Below are 19,670 nucleotides of genomic sequence, written 5' to 3'. Positions count from 1 at the left end.
TTGCAGCAGGCCATCAGAAAATCACTTGCTACCCGAAAAATAGGTTAAACCAACAATCTTTGGATGCAAAAGCTAATTTTGTTATAAGTTTAACACCAATCTGATTAAATAGCAAATGTACCGGCTCCCGAAAGAGACGATTTACAACATTGTCAATTTCTTCCTATCAAAAAATTGTCAGGCAGCAGTGGCCTCCACCCTTTTAGCGTGTTCGGCCTCTCTTCCCAGTTACATGAACATATACTCCGTCCTTTGGCCCCAACGGGATCACGATGTGCTATCAACATCTGCACGGTTTAGCCTTTTGCTACTTTTTTTCGATTTCAACTTCTTGCATCCACTCTCTTCAGAAGGTTCCTTCTCGCTTCCTTTATTTTCCTTGGACTTCTTCCTTTTCACAGGTGGTGTTTCGCCGTCATCTCTCCCACCAAAAATAGATACTTCTTCCTTGTTTCTGCCTTTCGTTTTAGCTTTCTTCTTGCTTCCATTCGTTTCCTTGGATTTGTTCTTTTTCACACGTCGTGTTTCCCCCTCATCTCTCTCAGCAACACTAAGTTCATCACGCTGTAGCCGATCGGTTGGGGGATTGACAATTTCTGCTTCTGCAGAATAGAAGGGAAAGCTTGTCGCCAAAGTTTGCGAAAAAGTTACATGATATCACTACTTTCAGATATAGGAAATAGGAAAACACACCTTCATCGGCAAAATTGGAATCAAAAAGAACGTTTGACAAGTGCTGCTTCAGGTAAACCTGCACCATTCAACAAAAACAACTGGTCTAAAAGAACTGCAAAGTGAAGCATACATCATTCTTACTCGAGTATGCAAGAAACCATGAAATTTGGAGTCTATGTAATTATAAACATAAGACGTCCTCAGGCTGGCTGGCCAATGGCCAGCTTTTATAACTTAAAAACAATAAAGTAGAGAAACATACCGCAGATAGTAATTGCCGTGTCTTCACATTCCAAAGGCGTAGGTAGCTATCCAATCCTAGAAGAAAGAATTTGAGGTCAGTGAATATACAGATATTTTTGGTTTCCAAACAGTACTAACGACACCAATAAAGCTTAATGCGAGAGAGAGATAGAGCAGTAGTTTTGATAATGAAAACAGAAACCGTGCACTCACCACATGATGCTATCACTGGAAAGTCGGGGTGCCTTGCAATGGATCTTATACTACCTGAACACTTACCCAAAAAGCATCCTAACAATTTCCCTGTAGTGAAACACAGCATTAATAGTCGGAAAAGAAAGATTACAGAGTTGCAAAAACAACATCAAGGAATCTATACTATCGTTCCAGGGGGGCAACATAGAACCAGTTTATCCCTACAATGCCCTCAAAAAGTGCAAAGGGACTTCCATAATGTACATTCCTGATACAGGCAGTTGATACACCAGTCGTTCCATAATTTAGGTAGCAAGTATCATGCTCAACAGATGGCTATTGCTTACACCTAAATTTCTAATCATGCCAAAATCCATAACTCAACTACTTTTGCCTATTCAATTCAAATTGTTCTTAATTTTGATTAATGGTACAGAGTTCCTACACGATCTAATCTGACCCCACCACTAATCAGAATGTTCTAACAAGGTCAATGCACCTGTGCGTATGTCAAAAGAAGCTAGGTCGCCAGATCCATTCCCTACATAGATTGTGTAGCCATCTAGATCTTCAGCTACAGATTTAATAGCAGTCTCCTGGAAATCAAATGATATGACAGGTCTTCGCTGAGCAGAAATGTCATAGAGACGAACCTGTTGAATAAAAAGAGTCATAAGGTTATGAAGAACTTCTAATAACCTGATACTGTAAAGAGAATACTATATTATAACAATTGAAATGCAGAAAAACTGCCTGCCCGTATATTATGTATAAACTGTTAGTCTTTCAAGGGAATGAAGAACTTCTAATATAATTAACAACTTGAAGCATTCTTACAGAGTACATAAAGAACGGGGGCACGTTCCACAGGTAGTTTATTCCCAACTTAAAATAACAACAAAATCAATCCTAATTAGGAGGTTATTACCTCATGACTGTTGGTGCCAGCAACAAATTTACGATGATCATCTTTACACAAAAATGTGGCAGATGTGAACCACGTTGGGGTAAAGATGCCAAGGCTGTTTTTAGGAGGCTGCTCAGGGTAAAAAATTATAATAAATGTCGGTCAGACTGTTTGCGAAAAACAAGTGTATATGTATCACAAGATATAATGGAAGGAGATAGAAATGCTTACAGGTTTGGCTGTCCATATCTTGGCACAGCTGTCAAGATCCCAGACACTCATCTCAACACGCTTCCTGAAAGTGAAAATAATAAGGTCGCTGCTTAGGCCAAGTGATGACAATCTTTGTTTAATGAAGATAAGTAGATTTCAAGCCTCCTAGAATAAGTTACTCGACATGAGAACTCACCCTCCAAATAAGAAATAATTTTCACTTCCATCCACTTTAGAACATGAGATACTGCCACCGGCACCCACACTCCATGTTGTTGAAGACCCAGAAGAAGCAACATCTGCTGCTGGTTTAGTCAATTCAAAGGATCTTATGCTTGCATTTCCATTTGTTGTACATGTAAGCAAAGTGCAAGACCTAGCAGCGAGTAATTTAAAAAAATATTAGCAACTGTATGCATAGAGGGATAACTCCACTTATTTCAATAACATTGGCATAAGAATATAGAAGAACTTGAGACGCCCCTCACACGTTAAAGCTTAAGACAAGTTGGTTTTCAGGGGACATTTATATAGGTTGGTATACATGCTAACAATTGAACTAAAACGAAAAACAAACAACTGAAAAACATGCAAGAGGAATCCACCGGTGCACGTATGATTAGCATTCCACAAACCAGTGCACCAGAAAGTGGACCTATACAATCTAAGTGTAATGCAACACACTCAAAATTGGAGTAAAAAAGTATATTAGAAAATTAGTGAACCTAAAATTGAACACCCAAGCATAACCAACCCCAAGCATCCTAAAATGATTTAGTACCCTAAATTTATTAGAAATTCCAGCAATCAACTTATGTCGCAAACAAAAACTTTGGGATTGTAAGGTTTCTCATTGTCGTTGGTATTGACAGAAAACCAGGAAATCACAGAAGTCATCTCACCTAGAAGCCAATTCCGAATTCTTTTTGGCAAACAAATGTAATCCAGCAACAGGGTCGTCCCCACCGTTATCACTAGAATTGGTGACTGCGAAGCGAAGACCGCCATTAAGAGGATTTAGAACCTCAATCTGTAAGACATACAAGCACATAACAGTTATCAGCTAACTAATAACACGGAAACCCCGAATTGCTCCCACATATTCATAGTCCAAAGACGCCACTCACCGTCCCATTTCTTCTGGCAACAGCTAGTAACTGCAACATTACAAAAAGGGGGAATTTTAATCACTCACTCCTTTCACATTTTTACCCCAAAAAACACAGAGCATAAAGCAAATTCCGACACACGCATGATAAAAATGCAGTCTTTCAATAACCCAAAACGCATTATATTCACCCTATATAATTTCTAACTCAAAAAACAAGCAGAGAAACTGATACCGGGTCGGATTTTCGGTCATCGATAGAGGCGGCGAGCACGCTTTTAGACGAATCGGGTTCGCCCCATCTCTCAACCACCTTAGGCTCTGCCCTTCCTTGCTGACCCCGAGCTTCAATAACTAGAAAAAAACGAAGAGAAAATTGAGTTTTAGACATTTAGCAAAAGAATTAGCGGTTGATGCTGGTTGATTGAGAAAAGAGCAGGAGAAGATTTACCTTTGATGAGACCAAGCTCGTCGAAGGTTAGAGCTCGAAGTGGAGGGCAACCTGGGCACTCGAGAGTGGTCGTACGAGGCATGGTGGTTTTCTTTATTTCTCTGCTTCTAACTCAGTCGCAAACAGGTGGGAGAAAGACAGAAACCCCTTAAACCCTAGCTTTTCAGTAAAATGCTTTTTGGTACCCTTGTTTTTAGGTAATTCTCTTTCTGCCCCATGCTTTACCATTGTTTTACTTTTTAGTTCATTTATTATTATTATTATCTCTACTAGTCTCTACTAATCTCTACTATCTCTACTAATCTTTACTAATTAATAAAACCCTATTTGTTAACTAAAAGAGAGTGAAAAGACAAATTAGTCTTCTATCACACAAAAAAAAAATTGATGGGCAATAATGTAAGTTCACATGTCCAAATTTTAGTGTTTTTTTATTGAAGCCTCACCTACAAGTGATCTTAAAATACCTTCAATATTATAAAAAAATAAAAAAACCGAAAACAAAAACCTCACACTCCCCCCACGTTCTCTCCCTCTCCCTCTCTCCTTCTCATTTTCTAAAAAAAATATGTTCATACACACAAAGTGTGTAGGCAAATGCTAGTTATTATTATCACAAGTACGTATTTGTAGATGAGTTGAGACCCTTTCCTGAACTCATTGTTCGGCGCTAAAGACCAGCAAATCTGAATTGTTCAAGAGAGATAGAAAGATCTGGGCTCTTGGTTTTAGTGAGATGGCCAACAGAATGAATTAATTGGAACCGTCAGATTGAGTGATATCAATTTGTTGGTCCTTGAGCTCTAGACAAGAGATGCGGAGAAAATCTCAACTTTTTGTATACAACTACTATCCTAATACTAACACTTCGTAAATGATCAAGGCAAAGTAAAATTTTCTAGATTTGACTTTGGGATGTCACGACTCACGGCAGTTTTAATTTCTCAAATCACATGTAGCTAAAATTCGTAGTCAAAACTAGAGAGCCAAAACATTAAAATTCATAACTAATACCGCCATGGTGGCATCCTGTACCACGAAAGTCTGTATCCACAAAAAAAAGAAACAAAAAAAGCGCTAAAAGATCAAGGTCTTCAATCAAAACATGAATTTCAAACTGTAACACAGGAAAATGTCTATATATACAAGTAATACCCAAATATACCACTTAGTACTAGGGTCTAATGATATTATTCTTTACTTGGTATTCCTCTTCACTTGTAAATGAGAGGTCTTCGGTTCGATTATTGCCAAAGACGAATTTGAACCACATTATTACTAACATATTATGACGCTGAGCTCAAAATACCCAAATAATGTGGGCATTAAAAATAGGAAACAAACAACAGAATGTGCATAGAAAGTTATATTTTCACATCAAGGCTTATACGGCTGCACTCCGATCCGATCCTCACCGTGGGTGGCCTCCAAGATCACGTACATATAAGGAGCGCGAACGAGTTGATCGAATGCAACGCTGAGAAAGCTTTCTTCTTCCTTTGATTCGAACGAACGAATCATAATTTTGATGAACCAGTGGATAAAGCATGAGTTACTAGCTCCCTCCTCAAGATCTTTCCTGCTGGAGATTTTGGAATGGAGTTGATAAACGCTACACGTCGTATCTTCTTGTACGGAGCAACCTGCAACAAGAAATACTACAATGTGAAGGCCTATAATATTTGTAACGTGGTTCGTTCTTTTTTTCCGTAAATACGTTGGCTATGTGAAGATACGTGTTCATGACACAAGAAACATTTGTAAAACGCATCAAACATCAACGCTTTTTCTGTGCAGCGTGATCAAGGCATGAGCAATTTTACATTGCAGTATGTGAAGAAGGCAACTAGTATGCACATTCAATGAAAGATTTTCACATATATTCAGAATCGTACTTGTTTTGCAACGAAATCCATAACTTGAGCCTCAGTGATATTGCTTCTGGGCTTTCTAACCACATATGCCATGGGAATCTGCCCCGCGTCTTCATCCGGATACCTGATTTACAAGAAAACAGTGAATTATTTCAGTAACGATTATCTTTTTACTAGCTATGCAAGAAATTCCGATCCATTTTTTCTCTCCTTTCGGGATGGGGGTGGATCGAGGGGCAAAAATACCAGATTTCACAGACAATCTTATCAGCAAAACATCCGTTAATAGAAAAAATTCTTCGCCTTTTTGTCTTTTTTTCAATGCACCAATTTCACGTCAAGAGACAAAGCTAAACTTGTAAGAAATGACATTTCAAACGTAGCAAATAAGAGTTATCGCAGTCGCAAACTGCTATACTTAATGCCATAAAGCATCAAAGTTTTTTCCACACAAAAAAAATGTCGTAGTACTAAATACATACGGAATCACAGCAGCATCCTCAATGTCGGGATGGGATTGAAGTATATGTTCCAACTCAGCTGGGGGTACCTGCAATTTGTTCCACAAATAGAGACACCAGATATAACAGATTAGTCAAATGACATTTACAACCATCTTTGCTATGAGTGTCCCAAAGGGTCTGAAAAAAACTTTCAATCACCTGATATGCGTTGTACTTTATCAATTCCTTTAACCTGTCAACAATGTAGAGGAACCCCTCGTCATCAAAGTAACAAAGATCACCGGTCTTCAACCACCCGTCTTCATCCAAGGTCTCAGCAGTTGCCTTGTCATCTCCAACATAACCTGCACGCATTGTAATAGTTTCAAAATGTTAGATTCGAACCTACATTTTCTCACTCACACTAACTAAAGGTAATGGAGTCCATCGTCTTGACTCACTTACATTAACCAACTTATAAGAAACGAGTGCGAAAAGACCGAAAAATCATGTTAAGACATTCTAATTTTGCAACAAGCAACACTTGAGACGGAGGAAGTGTCTCGTTACCCTTCATGATTGTTGGACCTCGCAGCCATAGCTCACCCCTCTTGCCAGGAGGCAAAGCCTCTCCGGTTTCAGGGTCAACAACCTTGGCTTCCATATTTTCGGCAAGGCGGCCCACAGAAGCATGACGCGCACATTCTTCAGGGTCAATCATCCTCGTAGCCCCTCCTCCGGTCTCGGTTAAACCATATCCCTAAACAACCATAATAATCAAACATTTGACCTTGTTACTTTCAGTAGTGAAAAGTATCCTTAATTAATCACAAATTGAGAAAAGTCTCCTTAATTAATCACAAATTGAGAAAAGTCTCAAGGTCTAACTTCAACTAATCAAAACTCTAGAACCCTTTACCGCATTCTCGATCTTCTTGAATAATATAATATTATTAAAAATTAAATCCTAAACTTAAAAAATGGGTCCATAATTAACAAATACGTTAGATGATGTCAACCTTAATTAACAAATAGGTTGAAACTTGAAACCTAGTTAATAGTATTACACTTATTATATGAAGAAACACATAAGTAGATGCATTTCGATTTCGTAATTGAGAAATGTTAAGGAGACCCTTTCAAAATGGAACCCTCCAAGAACTTTCCATTGCCTCATGTTTTTTGACACAATGTTTTATACTATTGACATGGAAATTGTGTCAAAAACATAAGGTGGTGCAAAGTCTCACTTTTGAAAGAGTCTCGTTAGCATTTCCTTTTGTAATTATACGCATAAGTTTATGACCAATTAGCAACGACAACATATTGATCATGTATCGAAGCTACTACGATTTCATACCGACCAGTATACAACCAAATGACAAACAACGATTGCCCAAGTTTTTTGTTACTGTTTTTTCTTTTCTTTTTTTTTTGCTCACGAATGTTTTTTGTTGCTGTTTGCTAGGAAAAGAAGATTACAATTTACAACACAAATTTAATAATTTTAAAAAAATAAAAAACTTAAAAAATAAAAAAAAATTTAACTTAAAAAACTTTAAACAAAATATATCGATGACAAAAATTCCAGACCGTTAAGGGATAAGCTAAATTTCTGACCTGTACAACTTCCACATTGGGAAATCTCTCACGAAATCTGTCCGCAGCCTCTTTGCCCAGCGGCGCGCCCCCACAGCCGAGAAGCCGAAGCGAGCTGAGATCGTACCTCTGAGCCAACTCCGACTTCGCCAGAGCCACGATCAACGGGGGCGACACCGGCATGTACGACACTTTGTGCCTCTCCACGGCCCTCAGCATCGCTTCGAACTCGAACCTCTCCATCAAAACCAAGGTCTCGCCCAACGCCACCGCCCGAACCACCATGAAGAACCCGAACACGTGGAACAGAGGCAGCGTGAACAGCGATACGGGTTGCCCGTCGGGTAGGGTCGGGTCGGGTTTGCTCCGATGGGCGTGCATCCCGGCTATGAGGGCGATGAAGTTGCGGTGAGTCAACATAACGCCTTTGACACGGCCGGTGGTGCCGGAAGAGAAAAGAATCGCAGCCGGGTCGGTTTGGTTGACTTCAACTGAGCTCTCAGATCGGATTACGGATGACCCGTCCCGGTCGAGCATGGAGAGGAATTCGGGCGAGTCGAGGATTACGGTGCGGATTTTATCATCCCCTTTGGGGAGCTTGTTGGCGGTTGCTGACGTGGTGAAGGCGATGGCGGGTCGGGTTAGCCGGACCTGGTGGGTGATCTCAGACTCGGACCCCATCGGATTGGCGGGACAAACGACGACGCCTAAGGCGAGGAGGGAGAAATAGAGGACGGGGACGTGGAGCGAAGGAGTGGAGAGAATGAAAGCCACGTGGCCTTTGGAGAGCGCGAGGGATTGGAGGGAGAGAGTGAGGGAGTGGATTTGGCTGAGGAAGGTTGGGTAGGAGACGTGGCGGCCGGAGGCGGCGTCGATGAGGACGGACGTGGTGGGCTTGGCCGTAGAGGAATGGAGGAGGGAGAGGGTGAATTGGGTGAGGGAGAGGGATAGGGAGAGCGGCGGGAGTGGGACCGGAGGCCGGAGAGAGTGGAAGGTCTCGGTACGTGGACAGTAGCCGCTCTTCGGGTCGATCCAACGTCTGAGATTTGCTGCTGATTCCTCCGCCATTGTTGAAGGTTTCACTTGAAAATGCTTTACTTCAGAGTAGTAGTATGATTTATTTGAGAGTTATTTATTTATATTTCAAATATATTATGAGCTGTCCTCTTCTATAAATCGAAGTATTGTTGACGTTTTAAAATTTTCATCCTACATTTTTTATAAATATATTTTTCTTCTTAATATAAAATATTTAAAATGTAGAATAAAGTTTTTGACATGATATCAGTTCTTTTCGTAAAAAGTCAGTTTACTTTACGGGTGTTGAATATAATTGTTCTGAGTGTGTTGGTTTATTTCAGGCATACTTTTTTAACTTTTCACGTTCTTTTCAATTTTTAATTGATGAATTGAAAAAAAATTAAGGTTTATAAAGTAATTTTATTCTTAATATGAACAGTAAATTGCTTTTTCTTTTTTCTCTTTTACTAGTTGACTCCGTATCTGTTCCAATTAGCTAGGAGAGATTAAGATAGCCAAAAATTAGATGAAATTTCAAAATTTAATGTAAAAAAAATAAATTGTGCTTATGATCAGAACCGTTCATATTATAAATCATTTTGTAAAGATCTTCTATACAAAAAATAAATTAAAACTAAAGTCGATTAGTTAATTTATTATAGCAAATACATAGACAATTCATAATGTTTTTACTAATTTCGTTCATCTGTTTCTATATTATTCGGTGACTATACAACCTTAGTTTTAATTGATTTTTGCACAGACGATCTTTATATAATGATTTATAATGTAAACGGTTATGATCACAAAAACTAAGTTTTATGTATCGGCAACAAACTATTTTGAGTTGCCAAGTATAATTCTTTTGTTGTGCCCCCATTATGATAAATTTTTGGCTCTATCACTGGTCTTGAATAGGTTAAAATATCTCTATAAGTCTTCTCAGCCTTTGAAATAGTAGACTACCGTGGCATAACTACTAGTTGATCTCCTTTTTAAAAAAGAAAGATAAAAAAAAAAACTTATATATAGATATGAAAAAAGTCAGTTAAAAAACCTAGAATGTGAGAATTTCAAACCTTCAGTGTTTTGTAAGAAGGAAAGCAAACATTTTCAAAGCATGCGAAAACGACTGCTACAATTTCCTTCTATCGATCACAAAATGGGAGTAACAAAACTATATAAAAGTTAGTAAAAAACCTAAAATGTGAGAGTTTCAGTGTTTCCGCTGAACGGTAACTAACTGCCGGAATTTCCTCCTAATCGGTCACAAAATCGAAAATCATATTAAACAGAAGCCTGGGTGGGATTAGGCAGCGCTAGGCAGGGCTAGGTGGGGCTAGTCAGGGGCTAGCGGCCGTCTGTGAAGACGCCGGAATCTGAAGAAAAAAAACTTGCAAAGCTGCTCGCGCGCGAGGAAGAAGATGACCGGGCCTATAATTTTTTAATTGCACGCCTTTTTCAAGATGGTCCCACCACTTCATTATCAAAGCTTCACCAAAAATGACTGGACACAAAGGTCTCTAAAACAAAAAAAAATTACAATTACAAATAAAAAACAGAATATAATACCAAGGGTATTTCCGTTAACAGATTTTATTTTAGATAACAACAAAAAAACACTAAAAAAATAAAAAGTGGCAGCAAAACTGAAGCCACGCACGTAACACAAAAAACTGAAATCTGCCGCACGGAAAGAGAGGATGAAAACGCACGCGACCGTGATTTTCCATAGCAAAAAAAAAAAATTTGATCATGCTGCTCCAGGCCTACAATCCACATACCAGTATTTAAAGACGACCGGTTTGCAGTACATGCCCCGTTTTGAAGATAGTAACTAATTATTCCATCAATTTTCTTTGTATTTCTTCGTTCAATTTTTTTGCCACTTAACTAATTAACTCCATCAAAATCATATTTTATTACCGTATGTATGTGTTTGTATATTTATTTAATTTTTATGTAATTTAATTTTGATCTCAGCTGCAAAAAGAGATTGTGACGAAGGGACTCATAACTCTGCAAGATGTTGAAATGGTTGCTGCCGATGCTGATGGTAACTCCTTCTCTCAATCTCATAACTCTGCAAGAAGTTGATTGTATTAATTTGATAGCAGGTGGGATCTTAGATAGGATAAATGTCAAAGCAGTGTGGAAGGGATGACAAATTAATTCAAAGGTTTTTTGTATCTCTTTAAATTAATAATTACTATGTAAATGTGCAATTATCGTTGAAACGAATCATAATACAATCAGTTTAATAAATTTCTTCTTTTTATTTTCTTCATCTTTCTGTTCTTTATCTCCTACTTATTTTTGCTTTTCATGTTTATTGCTAGGTTAAATATTCGTACCAAATTATTTTATGATGTATTTGGACATATAAGTAGATTTTTCAACCATGTGTACGAGATTACAAATTCAGAGGAAGAGAATGACGAGATTATTGAAATCAGTGGTCAGTGAGCATTCGGAAACTACATTTGATTTCTTTTTCATTTTTTGGCTGTTTGTTGTTCATTTGCTCTGTAAGGGAGGATATTAGGGTAGCAGCAAGTGGAGATTCCCTACAGAGAGCCAGATAATCATCTCAGTTTGACTTGGAGGTAAGATTTGGTGGTTTGCTTCTCAGTTTTGATTTTATTTTTTATTCTTAGTAATTACAAACATTACTTATCTTGCTTCGTCCGAATCAAATACTTTGAATTTTATTTGTTGCTAATACTGTTCAAGAGCTTTGTTATTTTAAAACTTTATATGGAGAGGCTTATGGAAAGATTGGATATTAAATGCTAAACCAATATAAATTCTTTAATCTTTAAGCAATTAAGCCCATGTGCAAAGCTATAGTATCTGCTTTGTCAGTTCCACTCTTCTTACATCACTTTTCCACTTATCCTAACTTCTAAATGTCATCTTGATTTGCTATATTTTATTACAAAAATCAATATCCATTTTCTTGCCTTCATGGGTTTACTCAATAGGTTATCAATTTATCAAAGTTGCAGAGTTTAATTATTTGGTTGTTTGTAAAACCTCTTTAGAAGAAATCTCTAATATATCCATCGTAAAGAAGTGTTCAATTGTATTTTCCTCTATCATTAGGTTTCCATTGAAGTTTATAGTTTATCACTTTGAATTAATCGTATCATGTTAGTTGTCCTACTTCCATTTACAGTTGTAGAGATTGATAACTTCTTTGCATTTGCAGGTAGTCGTTAATTAAGAATGCAATTTCGAAGCACCACTATAGAACAATTCTCATAAATGTTGCTTAATACCTTACAAATAAACTCAAGCTTGTGGCCTATATTAGCAGTCCATGGGATTTAGTGATATACGAAATGTCTTGTTAACGTAATTGTACATGTTTCACAAAATGAAAATTTTAAATATTGTATGTTAGTCTGTACAAACATTTAATTTTATTATTTATTGTTTTTTTTTTTTTCGGAAAGTGATTTTTACACACCAATTTTTTTACCTTACACAAAGTTTCCAGCACTTTTAAATCTTCTAAATGAACATATCAAAAAGTTCTTACATTATTTTTGTTGTAGATAATGATAGGTACCGTTGATTTGAAAAAGGAAAAAATTCACACTTCTTAACAATTGCAAAATGAAAAATAAAGCAAAATTATGTATATCGTGCGTAGTGCGCTGTGATTAAAAAAAGATATTTACATGCGCGTAAGCGTGTACAAAAATACTAGTATATTTTAAGAAGGAAAGGAAACATTTGCGTAGCATGCGCAAACAGTGTAGCCCTTTCATCACTTTTCATTTTCTTTTATCTTTTTGGATAATCCCGTGTTTTATAATTCTTTTTTCTTTTGAGACCACATCACCTCAAACTCTCACATCATATGCATATATATATTTATATATTATAAAATTTAATAAATTTATACGATAATATAATAAATTCACTTAACTCCGCTTCGAACCTCGTCTGGACTCTAGCCCGACGTTTGACTAACACCTAACGTATTTTAAAACTTTGGAATGGATAGTATACGGTGTCCCTTGGCCTCTTTTTATCATGTGGGCTGGTAGCTGTAGTGTTGAAATTATGTATTGCTGCTACCGTATATTATGTTTAGAAGGAGCAGAACAATCGTAGATTCAAAAACTCATGTTAATCCGCTGTTGTGGTTGCCAACTCAATTAAGTCCATTATTAGACTTCAGTTGAGTTCTTTAAAATCGCCTATTCGACTACTAATGAGTCTATTTTACAAGAATGGAATTTACTTATGAATAGTTAGTGTTTCTTGTTGCTGCTATGATGCAGCATTGTTGGCTTTGCTGCGTGTTTTTCTTCATGGATTTCATATATTCTCACCTTCTTTTCCATATATTCTTACCAAAATCACCTTACCTTCTTTTCCTTCTATACAAGAATAACTGTAAAAGGTTGTGACTTGGGAGATATTTTTTAGTGTGTCGAAAAGATGGTGAGTATATCTAGTGTCTAATACAAGTGGTTAAATACTCATAAAAAAATAAAAAATAAATAAAAATCCAACCACGAACACTTAGCATACTAAACTGTATTCCCGACACATTAAAAATGTTTCTCATGGCAGAATATTTGAATTTAATCAAACAATCCTTTGTTTATTTATTTTTTAATGGATTTGTGTATTATTAATTTCTCAACAGATTGAGTTGGATCTAGAAATTAATACGATTTGTTTCCAAGTCTTGTTGTTTTCCTTTCTATATGAAATTTATGAAAGGTTCCTTGTGTCCTTTTGAAATGATCATGTAGAGATGCACATATTCTCCATTTGCGAATAAAATCAACAATTGAAACGGTTCACCCCTCTAGCTACTTAGGCTTCGGCAAATAAAAAAAAGACTTTTGCACTTGAATGAAAAATGGAATTGCTCTTTATATAAAAAATTTATATCCAATTAGTTGCGTACATGGGATTCAAATCAAGTACATCGGGCCCCACGTAGGTATAGAATTGTTTTGGTTAATTTCTTTTTATTAACAACGGAGCTAAATGCCCAATAAAAAGAAACTACAATAAATAATCACGAGACTTAGAGGTTCGAGCTGCTGCATTCACCACTAGGAGGCATCAACAGAAGGCGTGACCTTGATCGATAATATAATGTACCAAGCTCAAGTTAGCCAATTCATCGGCTACAAAATTCATCTCACAATAAATATGACAGAATTCATACATAACAACTCATGAAAAATCCTTCTTAATAACTCTAAAGTCCGTTATGGAATTATTATTTTGTAGAATTAAGGAGATAGAACTAGGAATCACCAGCCAAGCAAATCACCATGAGGTAGACAAGCATCCCATTGTTCTCTACTCAACTTGAAAGCCTTTCTTTTGTTTTCACCAATGCTCTGTGGCATTTTACGCCCGCAGTAATAAGCTCAAGGCAACAAACTGGTTCGAGGTCTGCATGGTCGCCAAAGAGCATGTTACCATCTGGTTCGAGGTCTGCATGGTCGCCAAAGAGCATGTTACCACAATATTCTGAAAATCCGATGCTGCAACTCCGCGAAAACACGATGGAGGACGTAATTGACACCGATGGAGAAAGGGATGGTTGTAACTGCTGGTGATATTGTTGCAGCTATCACCAGAAACAAAATTGTAATGTCTTTTGGGTATAGATGTTGAAACTTATTGCGATTATTTTTTTTATATGGGAAATTTTTTGGAATTGTCGAGTTAGAAAAAGGGAAAATTGTAGGGCAAATATGATCATGAAAGATGCATTTTCTACTGTTTAATTGTTTTGGCGTCATAAGTTATCAGTAAATGTTGAGAAAGCTTTCTTCTTCCTTTGATTCGAACGAATGAATCATAATTTTGATGAACCAGTGGCTAAAGCATGAGTTACTAGCTCCCTCCTCAAGATCTTTCCTGATGGAGATTTTTGAATGGAGTTGATAAATGCTACACGTCGTATCTTCTTGTACGGAGCAACCTGGAATAAGAAGTAAACCAATTCCAATATAAAGGCCTATAAAACACAAAGTTGCTACTCAAATATTCAGGTAGACACTAATACTTCTAACGTGTTTCGTTCTCTTTTTACGTAAATAAGTTGCTATGCGAAGATACGTATCCATGACACACGAAACATTGTAAAACACATCGAACATCAAAGCTTATTTCTGTGCAGCTAATCAAGATATGAGAATATAAAGGACCCGTCAGCAATTTTACTTTGCAGGATGTGAAGAAGACAACTAGTATGCACATTCAATGAAAGATTTTCACAAGTATATTCAGAATCATACTTGTTTTGCAACGAAATCCATAACTTGAGCCTCAGTGATATTGCTTCCGGGCTTTCTAACCACATAGGCCATGGGAATCTGCCCCGCGTTTTCATCCGGATAACTGTTTTACAAGCACAATTCCACAGAAATAAAGGACTTGTCAACCTTGAGGAAGAACAAAAAGCAGTGAATTATTTCAGTAACGATCATGTTTTTTCTAGCCATGCAAGAAATTCCAATCTATTTTTCCCTTTTGGGATGGGGGTGGAGCGGCAAAATACCAGATATCACAGACAATCCAATCAGCAAACAATCCGTTAATCGAAAAAATTCTTCACTGTTTTGTCTTTTTTTTTTTTTTTTTTCAATGCAGCAATTTCTTGTCTATATACAAAGCTAAACTTGTAAGAAATGACATTTCAAAAGTAGCAAATAAGAGAGATTGCAGTCACAAACTGCTATACTTACTGCCATAAAGCATCAAAACAAACTAGTTTTCTCGACAAAAAATGAAAGTCATAGTACTAGGTACATACGGAATCACAGCAGCATCCACAACGTCGGGATGAGACTGAAGTATATGTTCCAACTCAGCTGGGGGTACCTGCAATTTGTTCCAGAAGTAGTGACACCAGAAATAACAGATTATTTACAGGGACTGATCAAATGACATGTACAACCATCTTTGTTATGAGTGTCTCAAAGGGTCTGAAACTTTCAATCACCTGATATGCCTTGTACTTTATCAATTCCTTTAACCTGTCAACAATGTAGAGGAAACCCTCGTCATCAAAGTAACAAAGATCACCGGTCTTCAACCACCCATCTTCATCCAAGATCTCAGCAGTTGCCTTGTCATCTCCAACATAGCCTGCACGCATAGTCAGAGGGGGCATTGGGGGTGTGCAAGAGGTGCAATGGCACAGGCCTCGAATTTCTGAGGGGCCCCAAAATTTTGATGCTCTTATATATTACATATGAGTATAAATTTTGTAAAAAAAAAGTTTTTAGCTGAATAGAAAAATCAACATCATATGATTTTATCTGCACTACAATTAAATAAGTGGAGCTTAGACTTACTATATTAAATTTTCTCTTTCCCTTATCAATAAAAAAATCCGTGTATTACTTTCTTCCACTTTTCTGTAACAATAAAAAACTAAATTGTGTATTACTTTCTTTCACAAACACAAGCGTATTTCCTTATCCCTCTTTGAGTTGTGCTTCATTTTTTCACGGATGAACCCTAAATTATGATTTTACGGCAATTGGGAAAATATTCAATTAGTAAGAGAGAATGTGTATTTCAATTAAGTTTAAATACTGATTGTTGAACTCTTTATGAATATATTGTCCACCAAATTTTTATTTTTTTTAAATAAGAAGAGCCTTTTTATTAAATTCGTACAATGCTCTTAAAATGTCAGAGACGATCATGCGCATAGTGATAGTTTTAAAATGTATGATTGGAACCTACATTCTTGTTTATTCCTGAATTCTACTTTGATGTTATGATTAGTGGATTGTCTCACTCAAACTAACTCAAGTTAATGGAGTTCGTCGTCCTTAAAAACCATATTAAGGTATTTTTATTTTGCAACATACAACACTCGAGACAGAGGAAGTGTCTCGTTACCTTTCATGATTGTTGGACCTCGCAGCCATAGCTCACCACTCTTGCCAGGAGGCAAAGCCTCTCCGGTTTCAGGGTCAGCAATCTTGGCTTCCATATTTTCGGCTAGGCGGCCCACAGAAGCACGACGGCTACATTCCTCAGAGTCAATCATTCTCGTACCCCCTCCTCCGGTCTCGGTTAAAGCATATCCCTATACAACCATAATATTCAAACATTTGACAATGTTGCTAATAAGTTGCACTAGACTAAGACCTAGTTTGGTATTGCGTTATTCACCAAAAACTATTTCACTTTCAAGTTGAGCAATAAAAAAGTGTTCGGCGAAAATAAAATATATTGTTTATTTTAAAAGTAATGACCTCCCGATAGTAGCTTTTAAAAGCAGCACGTATGTTGCTTTTAAAAGTTGCTTTAATAAAAATTGGAGTTGAGCTTTTAGAATACTTTTAATTCATGTAATAAGCTTATTAATTTTAAAGGATTGACATTATTTATCTTTCTAGACACTGTTTTTCATACTCAGAACATTTTTTATAAAATACAGTTTATCAAATGCTTAATTACTCTATTTTGCAGTTGATTATCTTTAAAACACAACAGAAGCAATTTATTAAAAAAACACAGCAATCCCAAACCGGGTATAAGACTATGAATCTGGGGATGCATGAAGTGATTAACAACTATGATTAAATTAGGGGACGGTAGAATTATGTGAACAACGAAGCAATTAAACCTGAGTTAATCAATTAGTTAGACAAAACAAGTCAATGGTTTCACTATTTTGTGCGCATGTTCATTTGACCTAGCTACATTCAGCGGTGAAAAGTCTCCTTAATTAATCACAAATTGGCTTAAATTTGTTTTGTTACTGTTTGCTAGGAAAAGAAAATTACAATTTACAACGCGTATTTAATAATTTTAAAAATAAAGAACAAAAATGCTATTAGTGGGCCCTTCTTTTGTTCTAAATATAATACAAATATATAATATGCATAGCACTACTCAATAAGACCATCTTCAATAGTTGGGTTAAAAGTCAAATTTTTTAGCCCGAAAAATTTAACTTTTAGCCCAAAAACAGCGGTTCTACTTCAACCGTTCTATCCTAAAATTTTAGTCCGAGATTATTAAATAATGAACTTAGGCTATTTTTTTTGTTAAATTAAATTTTTTTTAAAAAAAATAAATATATAGACTATAGTAAATTAATTTTATGAACATTTTAATTTAAAAAAATTTAAATTCCGATAAATATTGGGTAGAGTCCACCTCGATTTCTGAGCTAAATTTTATGGGGAAATTGACATTGGTTTAGCATTTAGCATTTAGCTCAAAATTTTCCCTTGGGTTGGAGTGGATTTGGGGGGAAATTTTGAAGGATAATTTAGCTTTTAGTCCACTATTAGAGTTGGTCTAAGAATGAAAAAGTTAGAAACTTAACAAAAAATATCGATGATAAAAATTTTAACCGTTAAAATGATAAGTTAATTTTTTTTTTTTTAAATTTTGTCAAACGATAAATTTATTTTAAATTTGAAAGTTGGTAAGGGCAACAATGATCTCCACTTGCAGTTAAATTTCTGACCTGTCCAATTTCCATACTGGGAAATCTCTCACAAAATCTGTCAACAACCTCCTTGCTCAGCGGCGCGCCGCCACAGCCGAGAAACCGAAGCGAGCTGAGATCGTACTTCTGAGCCAACTCCGACTTCGCCAGAGCCACGATCAACGGCGGCGACACCGGCATGTACGATATTTTGTGCCTCTCCACGGCCCTCAGCATAGCTTCGAACTCGAACCTCTCCATCAAAACCAAGGTCTCGCCCGTAGCCACCGCCCCAACAACCATGCAGAACCCGAACACGTGGAACAGAGGCAGCGTGAACAGCAACACGCCTTGGCCGTCGGGTAGGGTCGGGTCAGGTTCACGCCGAAAGGCGTGTATCCCGGCTATGAGGGCTATGAAGTTGCAGTGAGTCAACATAACGCCTTTGACACGGCCGGTAGTGCCGGAGGAGAAAAGAATCGCAGCCGGGTCGGTTTGGTTGACTTCAACTGAAGTGTCAGATTGGGTTACGGATGACCCGTCCCGGTCGAGCATGGAGAGGAATTCGGGTGAGTCGAGGAGGATTATGCTGCGGATTTTATCATCCCCTTTGGGGAGCTTGTTGGCGGTTGCTGACGTGGCGAAGGCGATGGCGGGTTGGGTTAGCCGGACCTGGTGGGCGATCTCGGACTCGGACCCGATTGGATTAGCAGGAGAAACAACGACGCCTAAGGCGAGGAGGGAGAAATAGAGGACGGGGACGTGGAGGGAAGTAGGGGAGAGAATGAAGGCCACATGACCTTTGGAGAGCGCGAGGGATTGGAGGGAGAGGGTGAGGGAGTGGATTTGGCTGAGGAAAGTTTGGTAGGAGACATGGCGGCCGGAGGCGGCATCGATGAGGACGGACGTGGTGGGCTTGGCCGTAGAGGATTGGAGGAGGGAGAGGGTGAATTGGGTGAGGGAGAGGGGTTGCGAGAGTGGCGGGAGTGGGACCGGAGGCCGGAGGGAGTGGAATGTCTTGGTATGTGAGCAGTAGCCGCTCTTCGGGTCGATCCAAAGTCTGAGATTTGCTGCTGATTCCTCCGCCATTGTTGAAGGTTTCACCATTTTTTGATCAGAAAGTTGAAGGTTTCCCTTGTAAGTGCCTTTCTTCGGATAACAATTTTATAGCACATTTCTATATTATCTAGGTGACAAATGAATTGAACAAACTATATCATTTAATTTCAATATTTTTATTAATTAAAACACATAAATAATCTTAAATAGTAAAGAAGATTCATCGTATAACACAATCATCATTTAATTCGCAATATTTTTATTAATTATTGATTTACATTTTGAAATTCAATACTAATTAATTTAGATGACGTGGCTATGCGTGGTATACAATTGTGATATAAAAATATGATAAGAATAAAATTAGGGAAAATTTATTAGCATTCCAAAAATCTCATTCTACACTCCTCACAAGTGTATTTTTCTTTTTAAATA

The 19,670-nt window shown here is 37.3% G+C and overlaps 3 protein-coding genes across 4 annotated transcripts; all 3 read right to left on the bottom strand.

The window, feature by feature from the left end:
* Window positions 1-40: 40 nt before the first annotated feature.
* Window positions 41-3,952, bottom strand: LOC103950037 (WD repeat-containing protein 74). Its single transcript, XM_009361189.3, has 12 exons — window positions 3,793-3,952; window positions 3,577-3,695; window positions 3,361-3,390; window positions 3,136-3,263; window positions 2,430-2,609; window positions 2,252-2,315; window positions 2,042-2,149; window positions 1,613-1,766; window positions 1,132-1,221; window positions 938-993; window positions 694-751; window positions 41-602 (listed from the first exon to the last, which is right to left on the bottom strand). The coding sequence occupies exons 1-12, from the start codon at window positions 3,872-3,874 to the stop codon at window positions 268-270; spliced, it is 1,404 nt and encodes a 467-aa protein (XP_009359464.2). The 5' UTR covers window positions 3,875-3,952; the 3' UTR covers window positions 41-267.
* An 820-nt stretch (window positions 3,953-4,772) lies between these two features.
* Window positions 4,773-8,791, bottom strand: LOC103950104 (4-coumarate--CoA ligase-like 9). Its single transcript, XM_048587615.1, has 6 exons — window positions 7,730-8,791; window positions 6,680-6,869; window positions 6,329-6,474; window positions 6,149-6,216; window positions 5,688-5,790; window positions 4,773-5,435 (listed from the first exon to the last, which is right to left on the bottom strand). The coding sequence occupies exons 1-6, from the start codon at window positions 8,774-8,776 to the stop codon at window positions 5,310-5,312; spliced, it is 1,680 nt and encodes a 559-aa protein (XP_048443572.1). The 5' UTR covers window positions 8,777-8,791; the 3' UTR covers window positions 4,773-5,309.
* Window positions 8,792-14,467: 5,676 nt separating this feature from the next.
* On the bottom strand, window positions 14,468-19,320 carry LOC103950040 (4-coumarate--CoA ligase-like 9). 2 transcript variants are annotated; one of them, XM_009361190.3, is made up of 6 exons: window positions 18,216-19,320; window positions 16,631-16,820; window positions 15,720-15,865; window positions 15,531-15,598; window positions 15,013-15,115; window positions 14,468-14,696 (listed from the first exon to the last, which is right to left on the bottom strand). In XM_009361190.3, exons 1-6 carry the CDS (start codon window positions 19,281-19,283, stop codon window positions 14,571-14,573), a joined length of 1,701 nt encoding a protein of 566 aa, XP_009359465.2. In that variant the 5' UTR covers window positions 19,284-19,320; the 3' UTR covers window positions 14,468-14,570. The 2 variants fall into 2 exon arrangements, with proteins under 2 accessions (XP_009359465.2, XP_048443571.1); XM_048587614.1 differs by having other exon boundaries at window positions 15,720-15,931; window positions 18,216-18,872.
* Between the last annotated feature and the right edge of the window lie 350 nt (window positions 19,321-19,670).

Source organism: the organism of the source record quoted next, unplaced genomic scaffold, assembly GCF_019419815.1.
Source record: "Pyrus x bretschneideri cultivar Hongxiangsu unplaced genomic scaffold, Pyrus_bretschneideri_v1 Contig27, whole genome shotgun sequence".
In the NCBI taxonomy this organism is placed as follows: domain Eukaryota; kingdom Viridiplantae; phylum Streptophyta; class Magnoliopsida; order Rosales; family Rosaceae; genus Pyrus; species Pyrus x bretschneideri.
The sequence above is the reverse complement of the archived record's forward strand: the minus strand, read 5'-3'. Positions and strand labels throughout refer to the sequence as shown.

What these genes read in the sequence shown, in the direction of transcription:
- LOC103950037 (XM_009361189.3), bottom strand. Translation starts at nt 3,874, where the DNA reads ATGCCTCGTACGACCACTCTCGAGTGCCCAGGTTGCCCTCCACTTCGA. An exon ending in AATTATTTCTTATTTGGAGG is followed by an intron (nt 2,316 to 2,429) that starts GTGAGTTCTCAT and finishes TTTCACTTTCAG; the next exon opens with GAAGCGTGTTGAGATGAGTG. An exon ending in TTCCAATTTTGCCGATGAAG is followed by an intron (nt 603 to 693) that starts GTGTGTTTTCCT and finishes TCTATTCTGCAG; the next exon opens with AAGCAGAAATTGTCAATCCC.
- LOC103950040 (XM_009361190.3), bottom strand. Translation starts at nt 19,283, where the DNA reads ATGGTGAAACCTTCAACAATGGCGGAGGAATCAGCAGCAAATCTCAGA. An exon ending in CCAGTATGGAAATTGGACAG is followed by an intron (nt 16,821 to 18,215) that starts GTCAGAAATTTA and finishes ATGGTTGTATAG; the next exon opens with GGATATGCTTTAACCGAGAC. An exon ending in TGGATTTCGTTGCAAAACAA is followed by an intron (nt 14,697 to 15,012) that starts GTATGATTCTGA and finishes TTCTTATTCCAG; the next exon opens with GTTGCTCCGTACAAGAAGAT.
- LOC103950104 (XM_048587615.1), bottom strand. Translation starts at nt 8,776, where the DNA reads ATGGCGGAGGAATCAGCAGCAAATCTCAGACGTTGGATCGACCCGAAG. An exon ending in TAAAGTACAACGCATATCAG is followed by an intron (nt 6,217 to 6,328) that starts GTGATTGAAAGT and finishes AACAAATTGCAG; the next exon opens with GTACCCCCAGCTGAGTTGGA. An exon ending in GAGGATGCTGCTGTGATTCC is followed by an intron (nt 5,791 to 6,148) that starts GTATGTATTTAG and finishes CTTGTAAATCAG; the next exon opens with GTATCCGGATGAAGACGCGG.